At 47.2% G+C, this 24,900-nt stretch overlaps 1 protein-coding gene across 2 annotated transcripts in view; it reads right to left on the bottom strand.

The window, feature by feature from the left end:
* Positions 1-24,900, bottom strand: part of PRKCB (protein kinase C beta) — a 386,071-nt gene that overhangs the window by 172,597 nt on the left and 188,574 nt on the right. For both annotated transcript variants that reach the window (XM_054454155.2, XM_054454154.2), the window contains exons 4-5: positions 15,148-15,259; positions 11,865-11,993 (exon numbers count right to left, since the gene is read on the bottom strand). In XM_054454155.2, the coding sequence (XP_054310130.1) occupies positions 11,865-11,993; positions 15,148-15,259 (241 nt within the window). The remainder of the gene's footprint in view (positions 1-11,864; positions 11,994-15,147; positions 15,260-24,900) is intronic.

Here is a 24,900-nt window from a genome sequence, read left to right as displayed (position 1 = left end):
ACTCCTGGGCTCAAGTCATCCTCCTGCCTCAGCCTCCCAAGTAGCTGGGACTACAGGTGCATGCCTCCATGCCCAGCTAATTTTTATTTTATTTTATTTATTTATTTTTTGAGATAGAGTCTCACTCTGTCACTCAGGCTGGAGTGTGGTGGCACAATCCCAGCTCACTGCAACTTCTGCCTCCCGGGTTCAAGCGATTCTCCTGCCTCAGCCTCCCGAGTAGTTGGGACTGCAGACATGCACCACCACGCCCAGCTAAGTTTTTTTGTATTTTTAGTAGAGATGAGGTTTCACTATATTGACCAAGCTGGTCTCGAACTCCTGACCTTGTGATCCACCCACCTCGGCCTCCCAAAGTGCTGGGATTACAGGCATGAGCCACCGCACCCTGCCTGCCCAGCTAATTTTTAAGACTTTTTTTCTCACTGTGTTGCTGAGGCTGGTCTCAAACTTGTGGCCTCAACTGATCATCCTGCTTCAGCCTCCTGAGTAACTGGGACCACAGCCACATGCTACCACACCAGGCTCAGATTTTTCAAGGCTCTGTTTTCTCCTTTGTAAAAGAAGAAAAACAAAATGACTGCCCCCACTGGGTGGTTGTGGGGCCTAAACACACTGACCTTGCATGACGTCCTTCAGATACTCCTAGGATCTAAATTTCCATGCACTTAGAAAGAAACCAAGCCCACCATGGGGCTCACAAAGCCTAATTGGCTGCCCCTGCCTTTCCTCCAGCATCACCCGCCCCTCCTCATCCCTAGGCTCCAGTCACACCCACTGGCAGTCAGTTTCTGTCACTCACAAGCCTGCTGCTTCACTCTTCCCTCTGGCCTCTGCCTCTGCCGCTCCCTCTGCTTGGCATACTCTTCCCTGGAATTTTCAGCAAGCTGGCTCCCTGCTGCTGGTCCCTGAGGTCTCAACTAAATGCCATTATCCCTGCTAATCACACTCAGCCCACTGGCCACCTTCTATCACATCATGCCGCTTTATTTTATTTCCTTGATAGTCTTTCTTGTTTTCTCAAAGTGTTTTGTTTGCTTCCTCTTCATCTCCCATCATTAGAAAGAAGGCAGAGGCCATGAGCGCAAGAGCCTTGCCTGTAAGCAGTGCCCAGCACATGCGAGGCCCCCAACAAATACTTGTTGGAGGAGTGGGAAAGGCAGGATTCAAACCCAGGCCTGACTCCAAAGCCCATGCAAAACCCTTGTAATCATAGACCACACTAGCCTAAAATTAGCAGAGACGTGCAGCAAGCCATCCAGAAAAGCAACACAGAGGCTCATGACTAGGAAGCTCCCCAGAGACATGCCTTCACCTTCCAGGTGGTAGAGGACAAAGGCAAAGCAGGGAAGAAAGAAAGGCTCTGGGTCACTTTACACAAATGGCTCAAGCCAGGAGCTCATGCTGCACCAGGCCAGGACATGCAGGTAGGTGCAGCTCACCAATGAAAGAGGATTCCGGCCCTGGCGGGACTGACACCCAAGCTTCATGACTGGCAAGATGCCATGGCCAACGCGGGGCTGGAGGGTCACATCACCCCTGGCACGTCCACCTGTGGTAGTCTGCGCAGGAGCCAAGGGCAGGTAAGGCCTGCCATCTAGTGGAAAAGACACATTCTTCCCATCTCACCGCGATCCTCTGCAGCAGGGCTGCTGGAATGTTACAGTGCATCCAGATCCCCAGAAGATGTTGTTAAATTGCAGATTCTGATTCAGCAGGCCTGGAGGGGAAGCTGAGATCCCGAATTGCTAATGAGCTCCCAGGTAATGCTGATGGGATGCAGCTGGTCCCCAGACCACAGCCAGAGCAGCCAGGGCCCACAGTGATTTCTGGGAAAAAAAATTAGCTTCAACTGAAACTGAGGGTTGGGGAAGCCACAGCCCATGGGAAACATGATTGAAGTTTAAGTCAAAGAACTCAGACTTGGAGGCGGGGTGGGCCTGGGAGGGCAGGGGGGCAGTTTAGCGTAGACCTGCCAGGCGAGAGGCACAGAGAAGAGGAGGTGGTTCCCAGAACATATGCGACTCTGCAAGGATGATGCCAGCGACCATGCTGCAAGAAGGCAAAAAACATCAAACACCATGAAACTTGGAGAACAGGCCCAGCTCACAAGGCAGATGCTACACAAGATGGAAGCCAGTGACAATAAAAACTCAAAAATACCCAGACAGGGCCTGGGCCCAGCTCTGCTCAAGCTGAGAACCACCCAACAACCTTCCTCAAGCAACCAACACCCCATCATTGGGGCATTATCCATTCTTTTTTTTTTTTCTGCTATTGTTGTTGAGACAATTTATTTCTGTTCATTTTTCCTATTTGGAGATTTTTCTGTTTTTATTTTTCAAAAATTGTGGAAATGATATGTATTGCAATCAACCTGTGAAACGTAATGAAAACTATAGAGACACAACACAATCCCCCTCACCGCCACAGCCTCTTCACTCCCAATCCTGCTGCGATCCCAGTGTTTACAACCTGGTTGGTATCCTTCCACACCTTTCTTCACACATAGGTTATAAAATATACAAACAAAACGTCACACATAGGAGGTGTCTGTTCTGTTGCTTATTTCTTCAAAATGATATCATACTAAATATATTTTTACGCAACCTAACCCTTTCACTTAACCATAGATGTTCCTCTAGTTCAAGGACGGCCAAATGTTTTCAATAAAGGCCAGAGAACAAATATTTCACATTTTGCAGATTGTACAAGCTTTGTCACAACTACGCAGTGAACTCTGCCATTGTATCACAAGAGCAGCCATAGACAATACATAAATGAATGGATGTGGCTGTGTTCCAATAAAACTTTATTTATAATAACAGGCAGCAGGCCAGTTTGGCAGCCTCTGCTTTACACCAATATCTGCAGCTCTAACCAATTGGTGTTTTGTTTTTAGTTATTTAGAATTTTTATCACAAACTTTTAAATAATAAAAGTATAGGAAGTATAATATACCTATAGAAAAGTGTATAACTCATAATTTTACAGCTTGAATTCTGACAAAGGAAATTCACCTGTGTAACCAGTTCCCATATTAAAAATTATATTCATTTTCTCATTTTAATTCAGTTTTTTTTTTTGAGACAGAGTCCCACTCTGTCACCCAGGCTGTAGTGCAGTGACCTGATCTCTGTTCACTGCAAACTCCACCTGCAGGGTTCAAGTGATTCTCGTGTCTCACCCTCCAGAGCAGGTAGGATTACAGGCATGCACCACCATACCCAGCTAATTTTTTGGATTTTTTTTAGTAGAGATGGGGTTTCACCATGTTGGCCAGACTGGTTTGGAACTCCTGGCCTCAAGCGATCCGCCCTCCTCAGCCTCCTAAAGTGCTGGGATTACAGGTGTGAGTCACCGTGCCTGGCCTAATTCAATGCTTTCAACAACTACCTAGTATCACATAAAATGGGTACCCCCTTCATTAGGCTGATGCTTTCTTTGCATCTCAAAGAAAACATCAATAAACATGCTTGTTCTAGACTTTATTTCTTTGCACACTGGTGTTTCATTTTAAGAGAATAGATTCCCTAAAGGAAAATGTGAGAGTCAAAATGTTCATATATATACATATTTTAATAGACATTGCTGGACCACTGTCCCCAAAGGCAGTCACAAGTCACAGCCCTGCAGGTCCCAGCAGTGCCCACTTCAATGCAATTCCTTAGACATTTGGGAGCAATGACCGCACCCAGCACATCCTGAGGGCCTCAGACGCTGGCCTGGCCTTGATAATTCTCATGAGACTTAAATGACCAGGGAAGAAGAGAAGGAACACTGAATAGCAAGACGTCAGCTTCCCTACCTCTCCTCAGGTCCAGTATCCCAGAACTTCAGTGCCTGAGACACTCACCTCAACCTAACAAGCTGATAGGCTTTGAAAGAAGGATGGGCAAGATTCCCTTCCCCTGGCCTCATGGGGTGTGCAGACAACTATCAGTAATACACTGAGAAGGATGGTAGATGTTCCATAGACAGAGATATGATTTAACTGAACTTCTTCATTACAACAATACTAAAAAAAAGCAAAATAAAGCAGGTGTGTTGAGTTTTTAAAGACATTTTGCTCTTCAATGAATACATAACAAAAAATTGTAAACAAGAGTTTCCAATTTTCAAAGTTTCTACTTTACTGCATTACAACTCCTCAAAAAACCAACAAAAAAATTGAACAACTATTAAGTATCATGTCATCTAAGGGATTTTAGGTATAATGGACATCCCAATAGCCAGAGCTCATGAGTATGCATGCAGTGTGTGGGGATATAAGGGCATTTCTCTGGTTCATACCTTCCCTTGGATCCTCAACAGCAGCTGTGACATCAAAAAAAGAGAATTAATTTGATAAGGGTTAGAATGACAGAGTCATATGCATTTGTCAAAACTCAGCCATTGTACACTTAAGACATCACCGGGCACAGTGGCTCACATCTGTAATCCCAGCACTTTGAGAGGCCAAAGTGGGAGGATTGCTTGAACCATGGAGTCCAAGACCAGCCTGGGCAACATGGCAAAACCCCGTCTCTACAAAACTACAAAAATTAGCTGAGTGTGGTGGCTCATGCCTGTAGTCCCAGCTACTTTGTAGGCTGAGGTGGGAGAATCAATTGAGCCTGGGAGGTCGAGGCTGCAGTAGGCCGTGATTACGCCACTACACTCCAGTTTGGGTGACAAAGTGAGACTCTGTCTCAAAAAAAAAAAAAAAAAAAATGTGTAGTATCATTGTATGTACATTTCACCTCAAAAGTTAAAAAAAAAAAAAACGCTACAAGTAAATTTTGAATTCTATTGATGTTGGGCATGCTGAAGCGTTTGGGGGAAATCGAATTGGTGTCTGCACCAATTCGAAATGTGTCAAAAATAAGACAGATTGATGGATGGAGAGCGAGATAGATGGAAATGTGATTAAGCAAGTGTGGAAAACGTTAACGACAGAATATAGGCGGTGGATAAATGAGTGTTTGCTGTAAAATTCTTTCAACTTAGTTCAAAATAAAGCCTTGGGAAAAAATTACAAACCAATAATGTAAAAGGGAAGGGAGATCTACCAGAACTGGGCCCTATCCCCATTCTATGTGTGACCTGGAGAAGTAACCTTTCTCTGGACCTCAGTGAGCCTAGCTGGTCTCTGCTGCACCTTTCATTATGAGCAATGACAGTACTGTGGTTTCACAAATCGGGGCATCTCCTGAGAGAGTAGCTGAGGAGGAACGGCTTTGAAGGCAGAGACTGCCCCCTAGTGGGCCCTGGCGGCCTAGTTTATAATAATTTTCTGTCTGCAATTGACGCATGGCTGGGCAATATTACACAAACCCCCATGACACAAGTTTACCTATATAACAAACCTGCACACGTATCCCCCCAAAGTTCAAATAAAAGTTAAACAGAAAATAAATATTAAGCTATCTGGATTTCTTTTCTTGTTTACATTGCCCTTTTTCTTCCCGATTCTTTTTTTTTTTTTTTTTTTTTTTTTCCGAGATGCAGTCTCACTCTGTTACCTAGGCTGGAGTGCTGTGATGCTATCTCAGCTCACTGCAACCTCTGCCTCCCGGGTCCAAGCCTCCCGAGTAGCTGGGATTACAGGCGTCCACCACCACACCTGGCTAATTTTTGTATTTTTAGTAGAGACGGGGTTTTGTCACGTTTGTCTTGAACTCCTGACTTTAGGTGATCCAGCCACCTCAGCCTCCCAAAATGCTGGGATTACCGACATGAGCCATCACACTCAGCCTCTTTGGTACTCTTTTTCTTTTGATGTGTGGATGTCAGATCTTAAGAAGGATTTAAATATCACAATATTGGGAGTACCTAAGGCTGTCAGGGAGATGTTTCAGTCTAAAAAGTTTCTGTATAACACAATATAATGGTAAGAATATAGAATGGGAGTTCCAAAGAGAAACATTAAAAAAAAAAAAAAGGTTCTTTCTGCTTTCTTTAAGAACACTCCCAACTTTTAGGAGATAGATATGAGGATGGACATGGCTAAGCATTTGGAGGTGGCTGTAATGTAGATGGGAGTATAAATAATAGATGTCAGTTGTTATGTTGATAGGTAGATACTGAATTGAAAAAGCGTTGAATAAGATATTGTTGGCTGGGTGCGGTGGCTCACGCCTGTAATCCCAGCCCTCTGGGAGGCTGAGGTGGGCAAATCATGAGGTCGGGAGATCAAGACCATCCTGGCTAACACAGTGAAACTCCATCTCTACCAAAAATACAAAAAAAAATTAGCCGAGTGTGGTGGCATGCGCCTGTAGTCCCAGCTACTCGGGAGGCTGAGGCAGGAGAATCGCTTGAACCCAGGAGGGGGAGGTTGCAGTGAGCTGAGATTGCACCACTGCACTCCAGCCTGGGTGACAGCAAGACTCTGTCTCAAAAAAAAAAAAAATTATTGTTGCATGTACGAACACACAGGCTTCATAAACCTTGGGAGCATTTTACAACTCTGATCTGGACATTGTATTGCCTGATCTCATGACACCTATGGGCATCATGACGTCAATACGGTTTCCTGGGATACTACAAATCCCACTGCTCCATGTCTTTTCTACATTGTCCAGGGAACAAGGGTGGTCATGACTCCAACAAGCGGGTCTCAGTCCCAGTAACACTTGCTGTTGACACTGGACCTGGTACTTAAGATTTTCTGCATGTTCTACCTCCCATAAGAATAATGGTATAAATTGGACAATCTGTTGACGTTCAGTTCCTGACTTTAGGAAGCACTGATCTGGGGACCATCAGTGAAAGCCTTGTATCTATCTATCAGGATCCTCCAGGGGTTTCTCATTCATACATACAGCCATTGAGCCCATAAATATTTAGTGATGCCCACCTTGCTAGGTGCTGGGAGTAGAGTGGCAAGACACAGTCCCACCCTCATGGAGCTAATGCCTTGTGGTGAGATGCAGACATTAATCAAATCCAACATAAAATCACCCCTTTCACAAGGCCAAGCTCAGGTTACCATGAGTGTCTACGAAAGGGGGAAGTTGGAGGAAGCTTATTAGATGGTAAAAATGAACTGAGATCGAGAGGAAGAGTTAATTGCTAGAAAAAGAGAAGATGGCAATGGCAAATATTCTAAACAGAGAACAGAACACACAGATGTCTTATGGTGTGTGGCAGTCTGCAGAGGACCAAGGATTAAAAGAAAGGGGGAGGAGACAGTGAATGAGATCGCCATGTTAGATTTAGTCTGTTATAAAGACAATGGGAAACCATTGATGGGTTTTTAAAAGGAGGAGAACCGATCAGATTTATTCTCATCTTGACCTGCCAAAATACTAAGAACAGATATATGAGCTCAATTTCAGTAGCCGGGCAAGTTAGAAAACCTTTCACCTATAGAGATGCTGAGATTTCCAAAGAACATATGACACTCAGGGAAAACGGCAGTGTCCTGGGCTGATGGTCAGTGGAAAATCCTAATACTGACCATGCTTCTGGGGTCTGGATGAGGTGGGGCCATTCCACAAACACCACAAGGCCACTTCTGGCCTGGCACTGCTGGAAAGAACCCCGCACAACCTTTAGTGCTCTCTCCTCTCTGATCTGTCTGGCCAAGACCAAGGAGGAGGGGGCTGGAGTCCCAGCAATGAAACCAGGAAGGCAGTCAGGAGACCAAGGGAAACTTGAGTGTCCCGGGTGCTGTTGGATCCTGCCCAGCTCCCCTCCATGCTGGCCAATGCACCCATCCCCTGGGTGCTGTATATGATGGCTGTTAATGGCTCACAGTTACCCCTATGTCCAGATAACTGCCCTCAACTGCACAGAAGCCTCCTCACCTGGGAAGTTACTCTACCTTCCCACCTCCATCCCCAGCAGCCTACAGCAGTGACTGACTATATCAGCCAGCTCAGGCTGTCATAACAGAATACCATGGACTGGGTGGCCTAAACAACAGACATTTAGGCCGGGCACAGTGGCTCACACCTGTAGTCCCAACACTTTGGGAGGCCGAGGAGGGCAGATCACTTGAGGTCAGGAGATTGAGACCATCCTGGCTAACATGGTGAAACTCCATCTCTACTAAAAATACAAAAAATTAGCTGGGCATGGTGGCACGTGCCTGTAATCCTAGCCACTCAGGAGGCCGAGGCAGGAGAATCGCTTGAACCTGAGAGGCAGAGGTTGCAGTGAGCAGAGATCATGCCACTGCACTCCAGCCTGGGTGACAGAGCAAGACTCCGTCTAAAACAAAAAAAGAAAATAAGACATTTATTTCTTCACAGTTCTGGAGGCTGGGAAGTCCAAGATCGAGGTACCAGCAGCTTCAATTCCTGGTAAAGACTCACTTCCTAGCTTGCAGACTGCCACCTTCTTGCTGTATCCTTCCTTTGGTGGAGACAGAATGATCTCTCTTTCTTCTTCCTCTTAGAAATCCACACACAAATCCCATTATGAGGACCCCACCCTCACAACCTCATCTAACCCTAATTACCACCCAAAGGTCCCATAGCTCCAAATACCAACACGTTGGGGGTGGGGCTTTAAGATACAAATCTGGGGGAGACACAAGTCATCCCATAGCACTGACTGACCTGGAACACGACAGACCAGCCCCCTTGCCTCAAGATGGGACTGATTGTGCTACAGTGTTTGGTACAAAATTCCACCAGATACCAGGCTGAAGAAGACTTCCATGGAGACCACACTCTCTCCGAGCTTTTTCCCTGCTCAAGGAAGGAAGCATGGTTCCTTCACTTCTCTTTTCCCATGAGCAGCCCAATAAATCACTGGAACAAAATCCCCATCTTAGCTCTATTTTTAGAGAACTCGGCCACAGCATCAGGGCTCTCTTCTATCATCCATCAATCAACAAGCCCGTGCTGAGTACAGGCTGCGCCCAGCATGGTGTATGGGCAATTGCAGGGCATTGTGACATGGGGCCAGAGGCCCAGGTGCTCACCCCTGCTCAGCATGTGACATTGGTCAGGGTGTTCAGCCTTGCTGAGACTTCATTTTCCCTTCCATAATGGCAACAACATGCCCTTTCCTGAATGGTCCGATATCAAAGCACTTGGAAAAGCACAAAGTGCTATTAAACTTCTTTATACATTTGCCTGTTCTGAACATCCCAAAGAAATGAAATCCTACAATATGCCAGGGTCTTACTATGTTGGCTAGGCTGGTCTTGAACTCCTAGTCTCAAGCAATCCTCCTGTCTTGGCCTCCCAAAGTGCTGGGATTACAGGTGTGAGCCACCACACCTGGCCTTTTTTGTTTGTTTGTTTTTCTTGTTTTTGTTTTATGAGACGGAGTCTTGCTCTGTCACCCAGGCTGGAGTGCAGTGGTGCAATCTCAGCTCACTGCAACCTCCACCTCCCGGGCTCAAGTGATCCTCCTGCCTCAGCCTCCCAAGTAGCTGGGATTATAGGCGTGCACCACCACACCTGGCTAATTTTTTGTATGTTTAGTAGAGATGTTGTTTCAACATGTTGCCCAGGCTCACTCCTGAGTTCAAGCGATCCACCCACCTTGGTCTTCCGAAGTGCTGGGATTATAGGCATGAGCCACTGTGCCTGGCCTATTATTTTTTTCTTTTTCTTTTCTTTTCTTTTTTTTTTAAACATCTTGTCTTAAGCCACCCAGTTTGTGGTATTTTGTTATGGCAGCCACAGCAAATGGATACACCTCCTATCAGTGTGTCCTGAGAATCAGGGGCTTGTGATCCAGGTTCTCGAAGTTCACAGCATATCTATAATTAAGGGGGAAGACTTTGACCTTGAACTTGAAGAAATATTGTGCTGTACCACATCAGAACAAAGACTCCCTAAGGAATGCCCATAAGAGGTGCCCTAGCCAAACCACAAAAGGAATAAATACGGTGGAGGGCATAGAGAAACGAAACGAAACGAAACGAAACAAAAAAGTAACCTACTATATAGTACTTTTGAGTCAAACAGACCTAGGTGAGGAAGTGTGTTTTCTGATGGGTAGAATGATAATAACTTACCTCATTTGAGTTGTTGAAAAAATGTAAATCGGATACTGCCTGTAAGTGCTTTTCACAATGATTAACACATTTTAAAAACTAAACACATCTTAGCTATTGTTTTATTATTATTGCAAATGGTGTGAGCTCTTGGAGTATAACTTCTCTGAGCCGTGGCTTCTTTGTTCATAAAACAATAATAATAGAAGGTCGGGCGCAGTGGCTCACAGCTGTAATCCCAGCACTTTGGGAGGCCGAGATGGGCAGATCGCTTGAGGTCAGAAGTTCTAGACCAGCCTGGCCAATGTGGTGAAACCCTGTCTCTACTAAAAAATGCAAATATTAGCCAGGCATGGTGGTGTGCGCCTGTAATCCCAGCTACTCAGGAGGCTGAGGCAGGAGAATTGCTTGAGCCCCGGAGGTGGAGGTTCCAGTGAGCTAAGATGGCACCACTGCACTCCAGCCTGGGCAACAGATAGAGTCTCCCTCTCAAACAAGAATAATAGCGATTTCACAATGTTGTGAAGGTGGAAAGCGATAACACGTAAGGTTTAGAGCACTGCACATCCCATGCGGTCCATAAATGTTGGCTGCCCGCAGTCATGCTTTGGAATGAGTGTAGTTCCCATAGAATGACACCAGAGGGAAGCAGAATCTCATATTTGTCTCACCAGCATCGGGCACCTCAATCAGTGGGGAAAACTGGCTTCCCTTGAACCTGAAACTGCGGGATTTCCCCTGGGGCCCCCAAGCTTCGCACTGGGAGGCAGGCAACCACTTGGAGGAAAACATAATGCAATGGATTGCACATTTTCTAAAATCTCACTGGGCTTCACGAAATCTCAAGTTTAAAAGAATTATATTGTACAAGGATAAGTATTTTTCAGCTTTTACACAATTTACATAAAGCCCCTCCCCAACCCAGGGCTCAGTGCATCAGAGCTACTGAACCAGTCTGAGGCCTCAGAAACACTAATTTTTGCAAAATTAATCTCTTCCATGATCAATTTCCTGAGTTACCAACTCATAAACCCTTATTTATATTCATTAGATACATCAAGTCCACAGTAGTTTGTCACCAGCCTTCGAGAAGAAATTCCTGCAAAGTTTTAGCTCCACTCCCAGCCAGCTCAGTGCTGGTTATACCGAGGCTTATGGCTGAGTATTCCTCAAGCCAGTGCAGCTGAGTTCCAATTTTGCTTGAACTTCCCATATCAGAGCCAAGTATGTCTTGAATGCTGGGATACACGAGTGACTGCCCCACCACCACCACCACCACTAGCCCCTCCTCTCACTGCATCTCCCAGCAGACTGTGCCATCCTGCTTTCTAATTATCATGAAATATTTTAGACATGCAGAAAATATAGAGAATAATAAAATTACAGTATAGCCACCATCAGGTTCAAGAAAGAAATATTTCAAATATGTGGAAAGCCCCTGAATTGCACCCTCCAACCCTCCTCCTTCCCAAGATATTATATTCTCCAAATTTGGTGTTTATCATCAAGACTCCATTTTTCCTGCTGGAAAAGTTTGGGGAAGAAGCAAGCTTCCCTTCTCTGCTATCTGAGTAAAGGAAATGCAACTACCCATCCCAAAAAATAACTAAAAAAGAGTGGGAAATGAGAAGGAGAGAAGGGAAGTGGAGGATCCTGAGGAAGTTAGAAGTCCAAGGAACTCAGACGTCTCCTCTCTGAACCCAAGCCAGCCTGGGGTGCTGATGGACGCAGCTTTGAGGATGTACAGTTTCTAAAGATCCCCCTGCTGCAGGGAGGGGCTGTCGTGGGCAGGGCAGTGGGCAGAAGCAGTGCCACACCCCCTCCCTGGTCCCTGGACTGCCCCACCCCTCCACCATTCTCCCCTTCTCAATCACACAGGTCAAGCAAGGTCAGGAGCCAGTGGAGCCCCAGGGCCACCTACCGAGGACAATGAGGACGTCCCTGTCGATGTGGGCCTGGATGTAGATGCGGCCGCGGCGCTCCGTGTGGTCCGTGCCACACAGGCTGGGAACGTTCATCACGCAGCGCTTGTGCACATTCATCATGCAGGCTGTGAGGGCAGAGAGAGGGGATGTGGCTTAGGCTGGCCCAGGCTGGGGGCTGCAGACATCGGCCCCACCCAGGACCGCTGAGCCCTTCCTATTTCCCTCCTTTGAGACAGCTGAGACACACGAGCCTGGCTGAGACCAACTTGCCTGCCAGGATCTCATCAGAAGGGATTCTCCAACTCTTCCCCTGAACCCTGATGGGCAAAGGAGGTAGAACTTGTCTGTTCCCCACCCAAGGCCAAGGGTGCAGTCTGAAGCAAGCACACCCCACGCCCCTTAAGGCTCTGAAGCCAGAGTCACCAACTTCAATGCTCACAGGCTGGCTGTGAGCTTCCTCACATGAGTGAGGAAAGCTAAGGGGGTGGCAGGGACTTGGCCAAGTGGGAAACAGAGCAAAAACATTCCCCATTTCTCAACATATGCAGGAATCTCGATGTGTACGTGACAGCTCTGATTTTTAAATATTGACAGCTAATAGGTTGGGTTCCCTGGAAAGAGTCTGAGACGGGGAGTTTTGAGCACAAGGTTTTTGAGGAGTGCTCTTGGGGGAAGAAGTTGGTTTGCCACATGGATGCAATCAAAGCTCATGTTGGGGGAGCCCAGAGCTGAGATGACCTTCCAGAGTTGTTCCAAACTGAGACAAGAGGGCTGGGCACCGCAATCATCTGGTCGCCCTGGAAGAGGCATTATCTTGGGCAATTATGCAGGATAGGGCACTGCTGTGAACCACAGCTAGGGGATGGGGTGGGACCCTGAAGAGGGGGTCTGGGCTGGCCATAGTGTCCACCATAATTAATTACAAGGAAAAAGATTTAGAGCCGGGGCAGGGTGGATAAAATGTTCCTGTATGCTGAATTTGGCCTTCAGCCATCTCTCATGTTATAGGATATCCACTCCCTCTGTGCACTCCTCCGTAGAGTATCTGTGTCTATTTCAACGTGGTGGGTGATTTCTTCTAGGTCTTGAGCAATAATGCGCCAGGTGTGCCAGGAACCCAGGATTCTCCGGGGGGATACTAGTTCCATTTCGAGAAGCCAGAAGGAGAGGCCAAGTCACCCCATGGGCCCCAATTTCAAGGGATCTGGGGGCAAGGAACCCTTCTCAGACCACCCAAGTCCCAGAAGGCAGCAAGCCTATTACAAAAACTAGAAATGAGTTGTGGGGAGGGAAGGGAGAGCCCTCTGGGTCCTGAACACCAACCTGAGCTCCCACCCATCACTGTCTCTGAGGCAGGGACATTGTCCCTATATTAGGGCCCCATGTGTGGTAAGAGGAGCTGGTGTCCTGCAGGCAGAAGGCTCCAACCTCACTGTCCCCCCGTGGCTCTCGCCATGTTTCTGTGTCTGCCTCTCTGTTTCCATGTTGCTGCATGTCTCTTGTCTCTGCTGTCCCACTTCTGCACGTGGCTCACTGCCTTGGCCGTGTCTGTGAATCGGTCTGTTCCACTCTCTGCACTTGTCTCTGGCCTCTTTGTCTCTCCCCTTCTCCAGCTGTGTCTCTCTGCCTCTCTCCTCTGTGTCTCTCTGTGGCTCTCCATGTGTGCTTCTGTCTCTGTCTCTGGTCTTTCTGTCTCTACACCTCTGCATGAGCCTGTGTGATGGCATCTCTCTGTGTGTCCATGCCAATCATTTTATCTTTTCTTCTTCTTCTTTGAGAGTCTCACTCTGTCACCCAGGCTGGAGTGCAGTAGCGCGATCTCAGCTCACTGCAACCTCCACTTCCTGGGTTCAAGTGATTCTCCTGCCTGAGCCTCCCAAGTAGCTGGGATTACAGGTGCCCACCACTTCAACTGGCTAATTTTTGTATTTTTAGTAGAGATGGGGTTTTGCCATGTTGGCCAAGCTGGTCTCGAACTCCTGACCTTAGGTGATCCACCCACCTCAGCCTCCCAAAGTGCTGGGATTACAGGAGTGAACCACTGTGCCTGGCTTATCTGTTGGTCTGTGTGTCTGCCTGTCCCTCCTTTTGCCTGAGTCTCTCTCTAGCTGAGTCTCTCTGTAGCTTCCACACCCCACATTCCTCCCTGTGTTGGGGTTGCATATGTCCATCTTTCCCCTGCTTCTGTGTCTGTCTAGGTGTGTGTGTTTCTTGCTGTCTCTCTTGCTCTCTACCACCCTATTCACCCTCACACTCCTCTCTTGTCACTCTCTGCCCTGTGACTTTCTCCCTCTGTCCTCTGGGCCTCAGGACCCTTGGGACAGCAGTACCACCAGCCTCATGACACCCAGCCTGCTGCAGACCAACAGGCCTGTGGGAGCCACCAGCACCTCCAGCGTCCCTGTAGCTTTGTGGCCATAGCTCTCAAAACCTGTCTGCTCCCCTGCCCCACAGGCCATCTGGGCCTTGGCCTCATAAAGAGAAGTCCTACCCCACCTGCCTTTCCTACCACATCCTGGCCAGAGAATGACGCTCTCTTTCCTCCTCCAGCACAAACCTGTGGGTGCTGCAGGGCCACAGGTCTTCTCCATGCAAAGAATGCATCAGCCCCACATCTCAGTGCTGAAAACAGTGGTGGTGCATGGCTGTAGAAATGCCCATGATTTGTTCATGCCTCCGGGTGTCAACAGCCATGGACTGTCCCTTCCCACACTGTGACTGTGCATCTCACATGCCACTTGCGTTGACCAGTGGATCAGGAGCAAAAGACACAAGTAGAGACTTGAAGTGTGTCTGCCAACGGGACTTGCCCTCCTAAGGAACTCAGGACCCTGTGACCTCCGTGCATGCAAACCCAGCCTAGCCTACTGAGGAGGAAAGACACGCGGTCTGGTCATCCCCATCACCCAGATGACAGCCAGCCATCCTCCAGGACATGTGGGTGAGGCCACCATGGCCCAGACAGCTCCCAGCCCACCTCCATCTGCTAATCCACCATGAACCAAGAGTTCACGCTTTATGAACATGCATGACATCAGCTGAGGCCAGCCCAGATTCAAAGGACTGTCTTGCAAAGTCATGAGCTAAAAAAATGTTTATTGTCTTCAGTCACAGTGTTTTGGGGTGGGAGGATCATTATGCAGCAACAGACAACTGGTACACCAGCCCCAACCAGGATGGGGGGAATGTATGGCAGACCTGGACCCCAAACCAAGCGGAAGCAGCCCTTCCCATTGCTTCTGCCATCAGCAGATGCCCCCAGAGAGAAAAAGTACTTACTGTCACATTTCATCCCCTGGTGGATGAGTCCATACAGCAGTGACCCACAGTGGTCACAAAACGTGGGGCTGGAGTACGTGTGGATCTTAAACTTGTGTTTGCTCCGGGGGTCCTGGAGCCAAGAGAAACAACAGAAGGAGCCAGCATCAGTGGAGCATGCCAAGGGTTCACCCTACATTGAGAGGCACTGGAGAACTCACCAAGAACTGAACTTGATCCCCAGAGGTCATTGTACCTGTTGGGACCATCGCTGGAGCCCTGTGCCCAGAAACGGTGCTGGATAAATAGTTGTGGAAGGAATGAAGGACAAAGACAGATGATTGCTCCCTTTGCAGCCCCATGCTCACTCACCCTGCCTGCAAACCCTCCATCTGGGCCTGCCTGGGAACCCAACCTACAGGTTCCTGCCTGTAGTAGGGACTCCAGAGACGGGAAAACAAAGCGACAGACACATCATCTAAACAGGGCTCCTGACTTTTCTTTCTCCCCACCTTTATTCTCCAAGCATGCTTCTGCAGTGATCAAAAACCCAAGTCTGGATGTGAAGTCTCCCTGCTTAGAGACCATTGCCAGTTCCTCACCACTGACAGAATAGAGTACAAAGCCCAGTGGACAGTCTGCAAGTTGTGTCAGAGACTGCTGGTTTCCCACCGATATCCATTCTTCCCTTTAATAGTAGAACCCTCGAGTTTTAGCAGAGAGCATGGCTATCCAGATAGAGGCCATATTTCCCAGCGCCTCTTGCAGGTGCCGTCATGGTGCCGAGTTCTGGCCAATGGGATGTGTGTGCTCCATGGCCATTCCCTTCAAATGGAAATGCATACTTCCTTGAGCCTTTCCCTCTTCCCACTGGCTCAAAGATGGTGAGAACTGGAAGTCACCGTCCTGGACCCAAACTTGGAGCCACATGTGGAAAGGACAAAGCCACCCTACCAGCCTTGAATTTTGTCCCTTTGGGCTGACCTCTGAGAGAAAAACCTAATTTCTGCCTTGTTTAAGTCACTATATTTTGGGAGCTATTTTTCACAGAACCTTACATAATTTCCTAATCAATAAATATGCCCTTGATAGCCCGGCAGTGCAGTGCAGTGGTAAAAGGTAGACTTGGATAAACTTCCTGGGCTCTAAGCTGTGTGAGTTTGTGCAAGTTGTTTGATGGTTTTTTGTTTTCTTTTGTTTTTTAAGAGACATGGTTTTGCCCTGTCACCCAGGCTGGAGTGCAGTGGCACGATTACAGCTCACTGGAACCTTGACTTCCTGGGCTCAAGTGATTCTCCTGCCTCAGCTTCTTGAGTAGCTGGGAGTATAGGTGCATGCAACTATGCCGAGCTAATTTTTTTTTTTTTTTTTTTGAGATAGAGTTTTGCTCTTATCACCCAGGCTGGAGTGCAGTGGCACAGTCTTGGCTTACTGCAACCTCTGTCTCCTGGGTTCAAGTGATTCTTCTGTCTCAGCCTCCCGAGTAGCTGGGATTACAGGCACGAGCCACTGTGCCCAACCTGCACAGCTAATTTTTTATTTTTATTTTTTTTTTTGTAGAGAGGGGGTCTCACTATGTTGCCCAGGCTAGTCTCAAATTCCTGGCCTCAAATGATCCTCCTGCCTCAGCCTCCAAAATTGCTGGAACTCCAGGTGCACACCACCATGCGCGGTTAATTTGTTCTTTTTGTGCTTCAGTTCCCCTATCTGTAAAATGCTGATAATGCTAGTTCTCACCTTATAAGACTGTTGGGAAGCATAAATGAATGAACCTGTGTAGAGATCTTAGAACCACCTGGCACATAGCAAGCAGCATAAGCTTTTGCATGATTGTTATTACTATTTGGCTAAGGTGATCCGCAGCTAAGCCCCCTCCTCCCACCCACCCACATGCGCATGTACTATGTACATTCTCAGCACTCAGAGCGCACCCGTGCTCCCAAACAGGCCATGCCCTTTGTAAGCCTTTGGCTCTGCATTTCTCTTTCTTCTTGAAGAGATTCTTTCCTCACATAATCGGTTTTAGTTCAAGAGAACTCTTTCTGTAAAAGTTGCTTTCTCTGTTATACATTGCAGGCCAGGTACAGTGTCTCATGCCTATAACTCCAGCATTTTGAGAGGCCAAGATGGGAGGATCACTTGAGGCCAGGAGTTCAAGACCAGCCTGGGCAACATAGTGAGACCCCGTATCTACAACAGTAAAAAATTAGCCAGGTGTAGTGGCACATGCCTGTAGTCCCAGCTACTTGGGAAGTTGAAGTGGGAAGATCACTTGAGCCCAAGAATTCAAGGTTATGTGTGAGCTATGATTGCATCACTGCACTCCAGCCTGGGCAAGAGAGCAAGACTCTCTCTCTCTTAAAAAAAAAAGAAAAAAAAGTACATGGCAAGGGGTTAATAACATGGGCCTTAGGTTCCAATCCAGGGCCGATCTGACACCCTAGCCTTTGGTACATGCTACCCGTTTCTTCCTTCCTTCATTCATCCATTCATATGTATTTATTGATGCTGCCACAGATGCCTCCTTTAAAATTGTATTCTAGTAACAGTGACAGAAAATGAACGTGTAAGCAAATAAACAGACATGCTACATAGACATTCTTTTATGTGCTGTTAATGTGATGAGTGTTTCTCCTAAGGAAACTGTTCTTTTCAAAATTTTAAAGTAATTCCATACTGTATTAGTCTGCTTTCATACTGCTATAAAGAACTGCCTGAGATTGGGTAATTTATAAAGGAAAGAGATTTAACTGACTAACAGTCAATTTTCTTGAGGCCGAGGAGGCCTCAAGAAACTTAAAATCATGGTGGAAGGTGAAGGGAAAGCAAGGCACCTTCTTCACAAGGCGGCAGGAAGGAGAAGTGCCGAGTGACGGGGGGCACGCCCCTTATAAAACCATCAGATTGCATGAGAACTCACTCACTATCATGAGAACAGCATGGGGGAAACTGCCCCCAGGATTCAATTGCCTCCACCTAATCTCTCCCTTGACATGTGTGGATTATGAGGATTACAATTCAAGATGAGATTTGGGTGGGGACACAAAGCCTAACCATATCACATACCTACCAGAGTTGCTAAAATGTTTGAAAACTAAAACCAACGATACCAAGTGTTACTGAAGAAAGAACATAAACTGGAACTCTCCTAGGACCCAGGAATCCTACTTTTCGGTGAAATGAAAACATCCAGGCCGGGCACAGTGGCTTACGCCTGTAATTCCAGCATTTTGGGAGGCCGAGGCAGGCAGATCACTTGAGGTCAGGAGTTCGAGACCAGCCTGGCCAACATGGAGGAACTCCGTCTCTATTAAAAATACAAAAATTAGCTGAGTGTGGTGACACATGCCTGTAGTCCCAGCTACTTGGGAGGGTGAGGCACAACAATTGCTTGAACCTAGGAGGCAGAGGTTGCAGTGAGCCAAGATCGTGCCACTGCACTCCAGCCTGGGTGACAGAGCGGGGGAAAAGAAAACAACAACCATATCCATACATGAAGGTTTATAGCTACCTTACTTATAATAGCCCCAAACTGGAAAGGACCCAAATGTTGTTCGACGTGTGAATGGATACAGTGTGAGGCATCCACACAGGGGAATACTTTTCAGCAGTAAAAAGGAATGAACTATTGACACATGCAGCAGCATTCATGAACCTCGAAAGCATTCTGGTAAAATAAAGATGTTCAACACAAGTGTGGGTTCATTTCTAAATGTTCTGAAAAACACAAAACTATGGGGACAGAAAACATCAGTGGTTAAAAGGAGTTGGAGGTGGAAAGGGAATTAACTACAAAGAGGCAGATGCAGCAACTTTTTTTGTTTTGGATATTGGAGTGGTCTATATATTAACTGTGATGAATTTTACTTTATATTTTTAAAAGTGAATTTGTGGCCTGGAGCGGTGGCTCACGCCTGTAATCCCAGCACTTTGGGAGGCCGAGGCGGGTGGATCACCTGAGGTCAGGAGTTCGAGACCAGCCTGACCAATATGGTGAAACCCCGTCTCTATTTAAAATACAAAAATTAGCCGGGCATGGTGGCATGCACCTGTAGTCTCAGCTACTCAGGAGGCTGAGACAGAAGAATTGCTTGAACCCAAGAGGCAGAGGTTGCAGTGAGCTGAAATCACGCCACTGCACTCCAGCCTGGGCGACAGAGGAAGACTCCATCTCAAAAAAAAAAAAAAAAAGGAAAAAAGTGAATTTTGGTGGGCACAGTAGCTCATGCCTTCAATCCCAACACTTTAGGAGGCCAAGGCGGGAGGACTGCTTGAGCTTGAACCCAGGAGTTTAAGACCAGCCTGGGCAACACAGTGAGACCCTGTCTCTACTGTATATATGTATTAAAGCCAGACATAGAGGTGCATGCCTGTAGTTCTAGCTACTAGGGAGGCCAAGGTGGGAGGATCACTTGAGCCCAGGAGTTCAAGGCTGCAGTGAGCTATGATCACACCACTAGACTCCAGCATGGGTGGGAGAGCAAGACCCTGTCTCAAAAAAATTTTTTTAAAGTGACTTTTACGTATATCTCAATAAACCTGACTGAACATCCTCAGCCACTGCAGACTTTGGTTGCTTCCTCTCTTCTTAATGAGCTACAAAGTTTCTTTCATGACATTCCCACACTCTGCAGTGAGGCAGATGAAGTACTGGTCCTTGCAGAGCTCTGGACAGCCAAGTTTGAGAAGCGAGGTCTGCTCTGCTGTCGCCAGTGGGATCCTGAGTGCTCTCAGCTGCAGAAGGACCCCAGCAATCACCCGCCCTGCTCAAAGATTGAGGTGCTGTCCTAATAACAACAACAGGGCTTGGAAATCCCCCCACAAAAAACTAAGGGATCTGTTTTGGCAGCTTAACCAGCCATGTGTTTATCTCCGGACAGTGAGACTAAGTGAATACATAATGTTCCTATCGGAGTCCCCCTGCTCTGTGCCACAGAACAGTTCCCATTGTGCTTCTTGGACATTCACCTTAAAGTTGGGAATTCAGTGCTTCAAACCCACCTAAAAAGGAACACCTGTTCGAAAATCAAACACCACCTGTTCTCACTCATAAGTGGGAGTTGAACAATGAGAACACATCGACACAGGGAGGGGAACATCATACACTGGGACCTGTCGGGGGGTTGGGGACTAGGGGAGGCATTAGGAGAAATACCTAATGTAGATGACAAGTTGATGGGTCCAGCAAACCACCATGGCAGGTGTATACCTATGTAACAAAACTGCACATTCTGCACGTGTACCCCAGAACTTAAAGTATAATAATAATAAAAAAGGAATCCCTGTTCATGACTGGTATTGGCCTGTAGGAGAAGCTCAAGGTTCTCTTACACCCCTACTTAACCTCTAAGGAGGCAGAGTTGATTTAATTGGATGGATTCCAAGACACGGATTGGCCAGACCCCAGTGGTGGAGCTCGCATGGAGGTTAAAAGGCACCTTTGCCATCTTTCTCTTCTCCCTTACATCCTTCACCTCTCCCAGGATGCTGCTGGGTCCAAGTCTCATAGTATTGCCCTGAGACCCTTGGCAGAAGTGGCCTGAGCCAGCTCCTCTCCAAGACCTAGGACACATTCTGTCTCTACTCTTGGCTCTTGTGGTCCCTTCTGGGTTCTCTGATGTATTGATCTTACAGAGGCCAAGAGTTAGGTTTGAGTTCAGGTTTGAATTTCCTTAGTCCTACCTAGTAGAGAAGAAAGGAGTTCCTGAAGGCCTTGTGAGCTCTACTTTAAGATCTGGGGCAAAATCACAACTAATAATAAGTTGCCTCTGTTGGTTTTGCACTTTTCTTCATGTAAATATTTTCTTGAGACATCTCCAAGACAAGGATTCAAACATTTCTGACCAAAAATGATCCAGACCTTTCTCCATCTCAACAGTCTCTTAAACAAGAGGAGATACCAAGAGGCACAAAGAATGGGAAGGGAAAAGGAAGCACGTTTCTGTGTTTGTGTGTGTTTTGTTTTGTTTTGTCTTGTTGAGACAGGGTCTTGCTCTGTCACCCAGGCTGGAGTGCAGTGGTGCGATCATAGCTCACCGCAGCCTCCGCCTCCCAGGTTCAAGCAACCCTTCCACCTCAGCCTCCTGAGTAGCTGCGACTGAAGGCACATGCCACCATGCCTGGCTAATTTTTATTTTTTGTAGAGACAGGGTTTTTGCTATGTTGCCCAGGCTGGTCTCAAACTCCTGGGCTCAAGTGATCTGCCTGCCTCAGCCTTGCAAAGTACTAGGATTACAGGTGTGAACCACCACACCCAGTCTCAACACATTGCTTGAGAGCTGCATGTGTATGCTGGGTGTCTCACATGTACTCTCTCCAATCCTTATGACATGCCATGCAGAAGGTATCGTTTGTTCCCATTTTAGCAACAATGAAACAGATCCTAACTACAGAGTAACTTCACCAAGGCCACCCAGCTGGACCCTTGCAGAGATGGGGTTCACACCAAGTTCCCCTCCCTTCTCTCCTCACTCCCAACTTTACTCCATTGACACCTCATCTTCATGTGCAGCTAAATAGAACCTGACTCATTCATTCATTCACCTAGCAAATGTATACTGAGGGTCAAGTTCTTCCTAGGCATTGAGGATACAGTTGTGAACAAAAGAGCTTCTGCTTTCATGGAACTTATATTCTAAATCCTCTCCATCACAGCACTTAAACCACTGACTTATAAATGCATGCTTAATTGCATCTCTTCCACACTTCACTGCATGCAACGTGAGGAAATTTTGCTCATCGTTATACTCCCAGGGCATAAACTGTACTCGGCATATAGAAGATGCTCAATAAATACTTAATAAGTGAGAGTTAACATTTATCGAACATTTATTCATGCCAGGGACTATTTTAAAGGATTTATCAGGCATTAATGAATTTGATCCTCATAACAGCCCTATAAAGTACATACTACTTACTACCCCTGTTTTACAGATGAGGAAACCAAAGGACTAAGAGACGAAGTGTTTTGCCCGGGGCAAGCACAGCATTGCACACAGTGGTCAATGGGTTGTTGCGACAGCTGTAGGGCTGCAATCATCGCTGTTGGCCACTGCAAACCCCTGCACCATACACATGCTATTTTAGGAAAATGACTTCGAAGGGGTTGTGCAGCACAGATTAGAGCCAGATGAGTGACAGGAAAACCAATCAGCAAGCTGCAGGGAAACATTGACTTCTTATGGCTTATTTAGAGGCTGCTGGAGAGCTCCTCTGACCTCATTCCCCTCCCTCCGCTTTCATGAGGGATCATACTTGTAGGCACCAACTCTACCCACCCACTGCCCTAATCCCTCAGACCAGACAAACCAGGTCATCCTCAATGGATTCTTCTCTCCTCCTTCCTGCTACCTGAAAGAGCTTAAAGCCACACTCCCACACCTGTGGTCCTCATGACTCCCTCCACAACCCTCAAGGTGCATCTTTCAGGGTACCTTTCCATGCCTGCCTGAGCCCAATGCCATCTCTGAGATGGGCACCTCCCAACAGTCATGCTTGTACTTTGAGACATCCATGTTCCCTGAACACGGCTGACTGGGGCAGAGGTGGACACTTGGCTCAAGGGTCACATATGCTGAGTGGCTGGGACACAGGTAATCAGTCCTGAGGCCAGCAGACATGCAGTTCCAGGGCTGAGGCTGCTAATTTTATATTTGATTGGCAAATTATAATTGTATGCATTTATGGGGTACAATGTGATTGTTCTGATTGTTCTGAATATACACACACAATGTGACATGATTAAATCAAGAAAATTAACATATCCATCACCTAACTTGCCTATCATTTTCTTAACATGAGATATTTGAAATTTACTCTCTTAATTACTTTGAAACATACATATTATTGACTAATGTCACCCTGCTGTGCAATAGATCTCAAAGGCAATTCCTCCTATCTGAAACGTTGTACTCTTTGCTCAGCAACTCTCCATTTCTTCCCTACTCCTGCCTCCTGCTGTCCCCAGCTTCTGGTAACCATCATTCTACTCTCTACTTCTATGAGTTCAACTTCATTAGATTCCACATCTAAGTGAGATCATGCAGTATTTGTCTTTCTGTGCCTGGCTTATTTCACTTAACATAATATCCTCCAGGTTCATCCACATTGTAGCAAATGACAGTTGGTGCTGATTTTTATAGTGCGCTCTAAGGAACCCAGAGAAACAAAGACAAAGATTACATGACCCCAGGGATGAAGCTCCTGGTTCTGGTCCCTCGGGTTCTGGCATCCTGCCTTCCAATTCCATCTGCCTCCCTGTGTCCTCTAAAATTTGTCGTTTGTGCTTCAGCCAATCCAGGTAGGCATGTTACCTGCAACCAGGGGTGAGTCAAGATATTTATAATTGCCTTGACTCAGGGACTGCCCACAGACCAAACGGAATGGACAGCAGAGCCTGGCTGTGCTGGGAGTTAGCACTTTAGTCACCACATCATGGAGGAGGTGTGGTAGGAGCTGGCAGAGGCAGATATGGGTAAGTGCAAGGTTGGGGGAAAAGGCCCAGAGGACCCAGTAGCTATTTACCAATCGGTTTCAGAGTATTTCAATATTTCCACAACTGGTATAGTAGTGCCCGTGCATACAGGTTAAATATCAGTCCTGCCTGGCCGGGCGCGGTGGCTCACGCCTGTAATCCCAGCACTTTGGGAGGCCGAGGCTGGCGGATCACGAGGTCAGGAGATGGAGACCATCCTGGCTAACACGGTGAAACTCTGTCTCTACTAAAAATACAAAAAATTAGCCAGGCTTGGTGGCGGGCACCTGTAGTCCCAGCTACTTGGGAGGCTGAGGCAGGAGAATGGTGTGAACCCAGGAGGCGGAGCTTGCAGTGAGCCGAGATCGCATCACTGCACACCAGCCTGGGTGACAGAGCGAGACTCCGTCTCAAAATAAATAAATAAATATCAGTCCTGCCTTTAACCAAAATACGTTCCCTTCCTAGCCTTGATGCTGTGGGTATTGACCAAGCCTGAGATGAGTCTGGGAATCCTCATGGCCTGTAAGCCATCACTACCCCTATGGGGTTTGGTTTTGATCGCATTCAAAGATACAGCTTCCTGGCTGGGAGCAGTGGCTCATGCCTGTAATCCCAGCCAAGGTGGGAGGATCGCTTGAGCCAACGTGGGAGGATCGCTTGAGCCCAGGAATTCAAGGTTGCAGTGAGCCATGATGGCACCACTGCACTCCAGTGACAGAGTGAAACTCTGACTCGAAAACAACAACAAAAAAAGACACAGCTTCCGTCTCTGCCTTAATCCCTCCCCTAGTCTCATTTTACATCAGATCCTCGTCACCCAGGCCACACTGACTAGACCCCTCCAGGCCACCTAGAGCCTGTCCCATCCCTGGCCTGGGTCCTCCTTCATGCCCAGAGGTCACAGTGTGGAACCCAGAAGCCGTATCAAGCCTGTAAAGAAGCTACAGTTGGCCAACATGGTGCTTCTTAGAAATCCAAATAAGTTTACTATATTTAAGTCAGGAACTATCAGATTAAAATGTGAAATTTTGGCCAGGCACAGTGGCTCACGCCTGTAATCCCAGCACTCTGGGAGGCCGAGGCAGGCGGATCACGAGGTCAGGAGATCGAGACCATCCTGGCTAACACGGTGAAACCCCGTCTCTACTAAAAATACAAAAAGAATTAGCCGGGCGTGGCGGCATGCGCCTGTAGTCCCAGCTACTCAGGAGGCTAAGGCAGGATAATGGCATGAACCTGGGAGGCAGAGCTTGCATTGAGCTGAGATCGCACCATTGCACTCCAGCCTGGGCAACAGA

The sequence above is a fragment of the Pongo pygmaeus genome, chromosome 18 (assembly GCF_028885625.2).
Source record: "Pongo pygmaeus isolate AG05252 chromosome 18, NHGRI_mPonPyg2-v2.0_pri, whole genome shotgun sequence".
Taxonomy (NCBI): Eukaryota; Metazoa; Chordata; class Mammalia; order Primates; family Hominidae; genus Pongo; species Pongo pygmaeus.
This window is presented reverse-complemented; position numbering and strand designations above follow the sequence as displayed.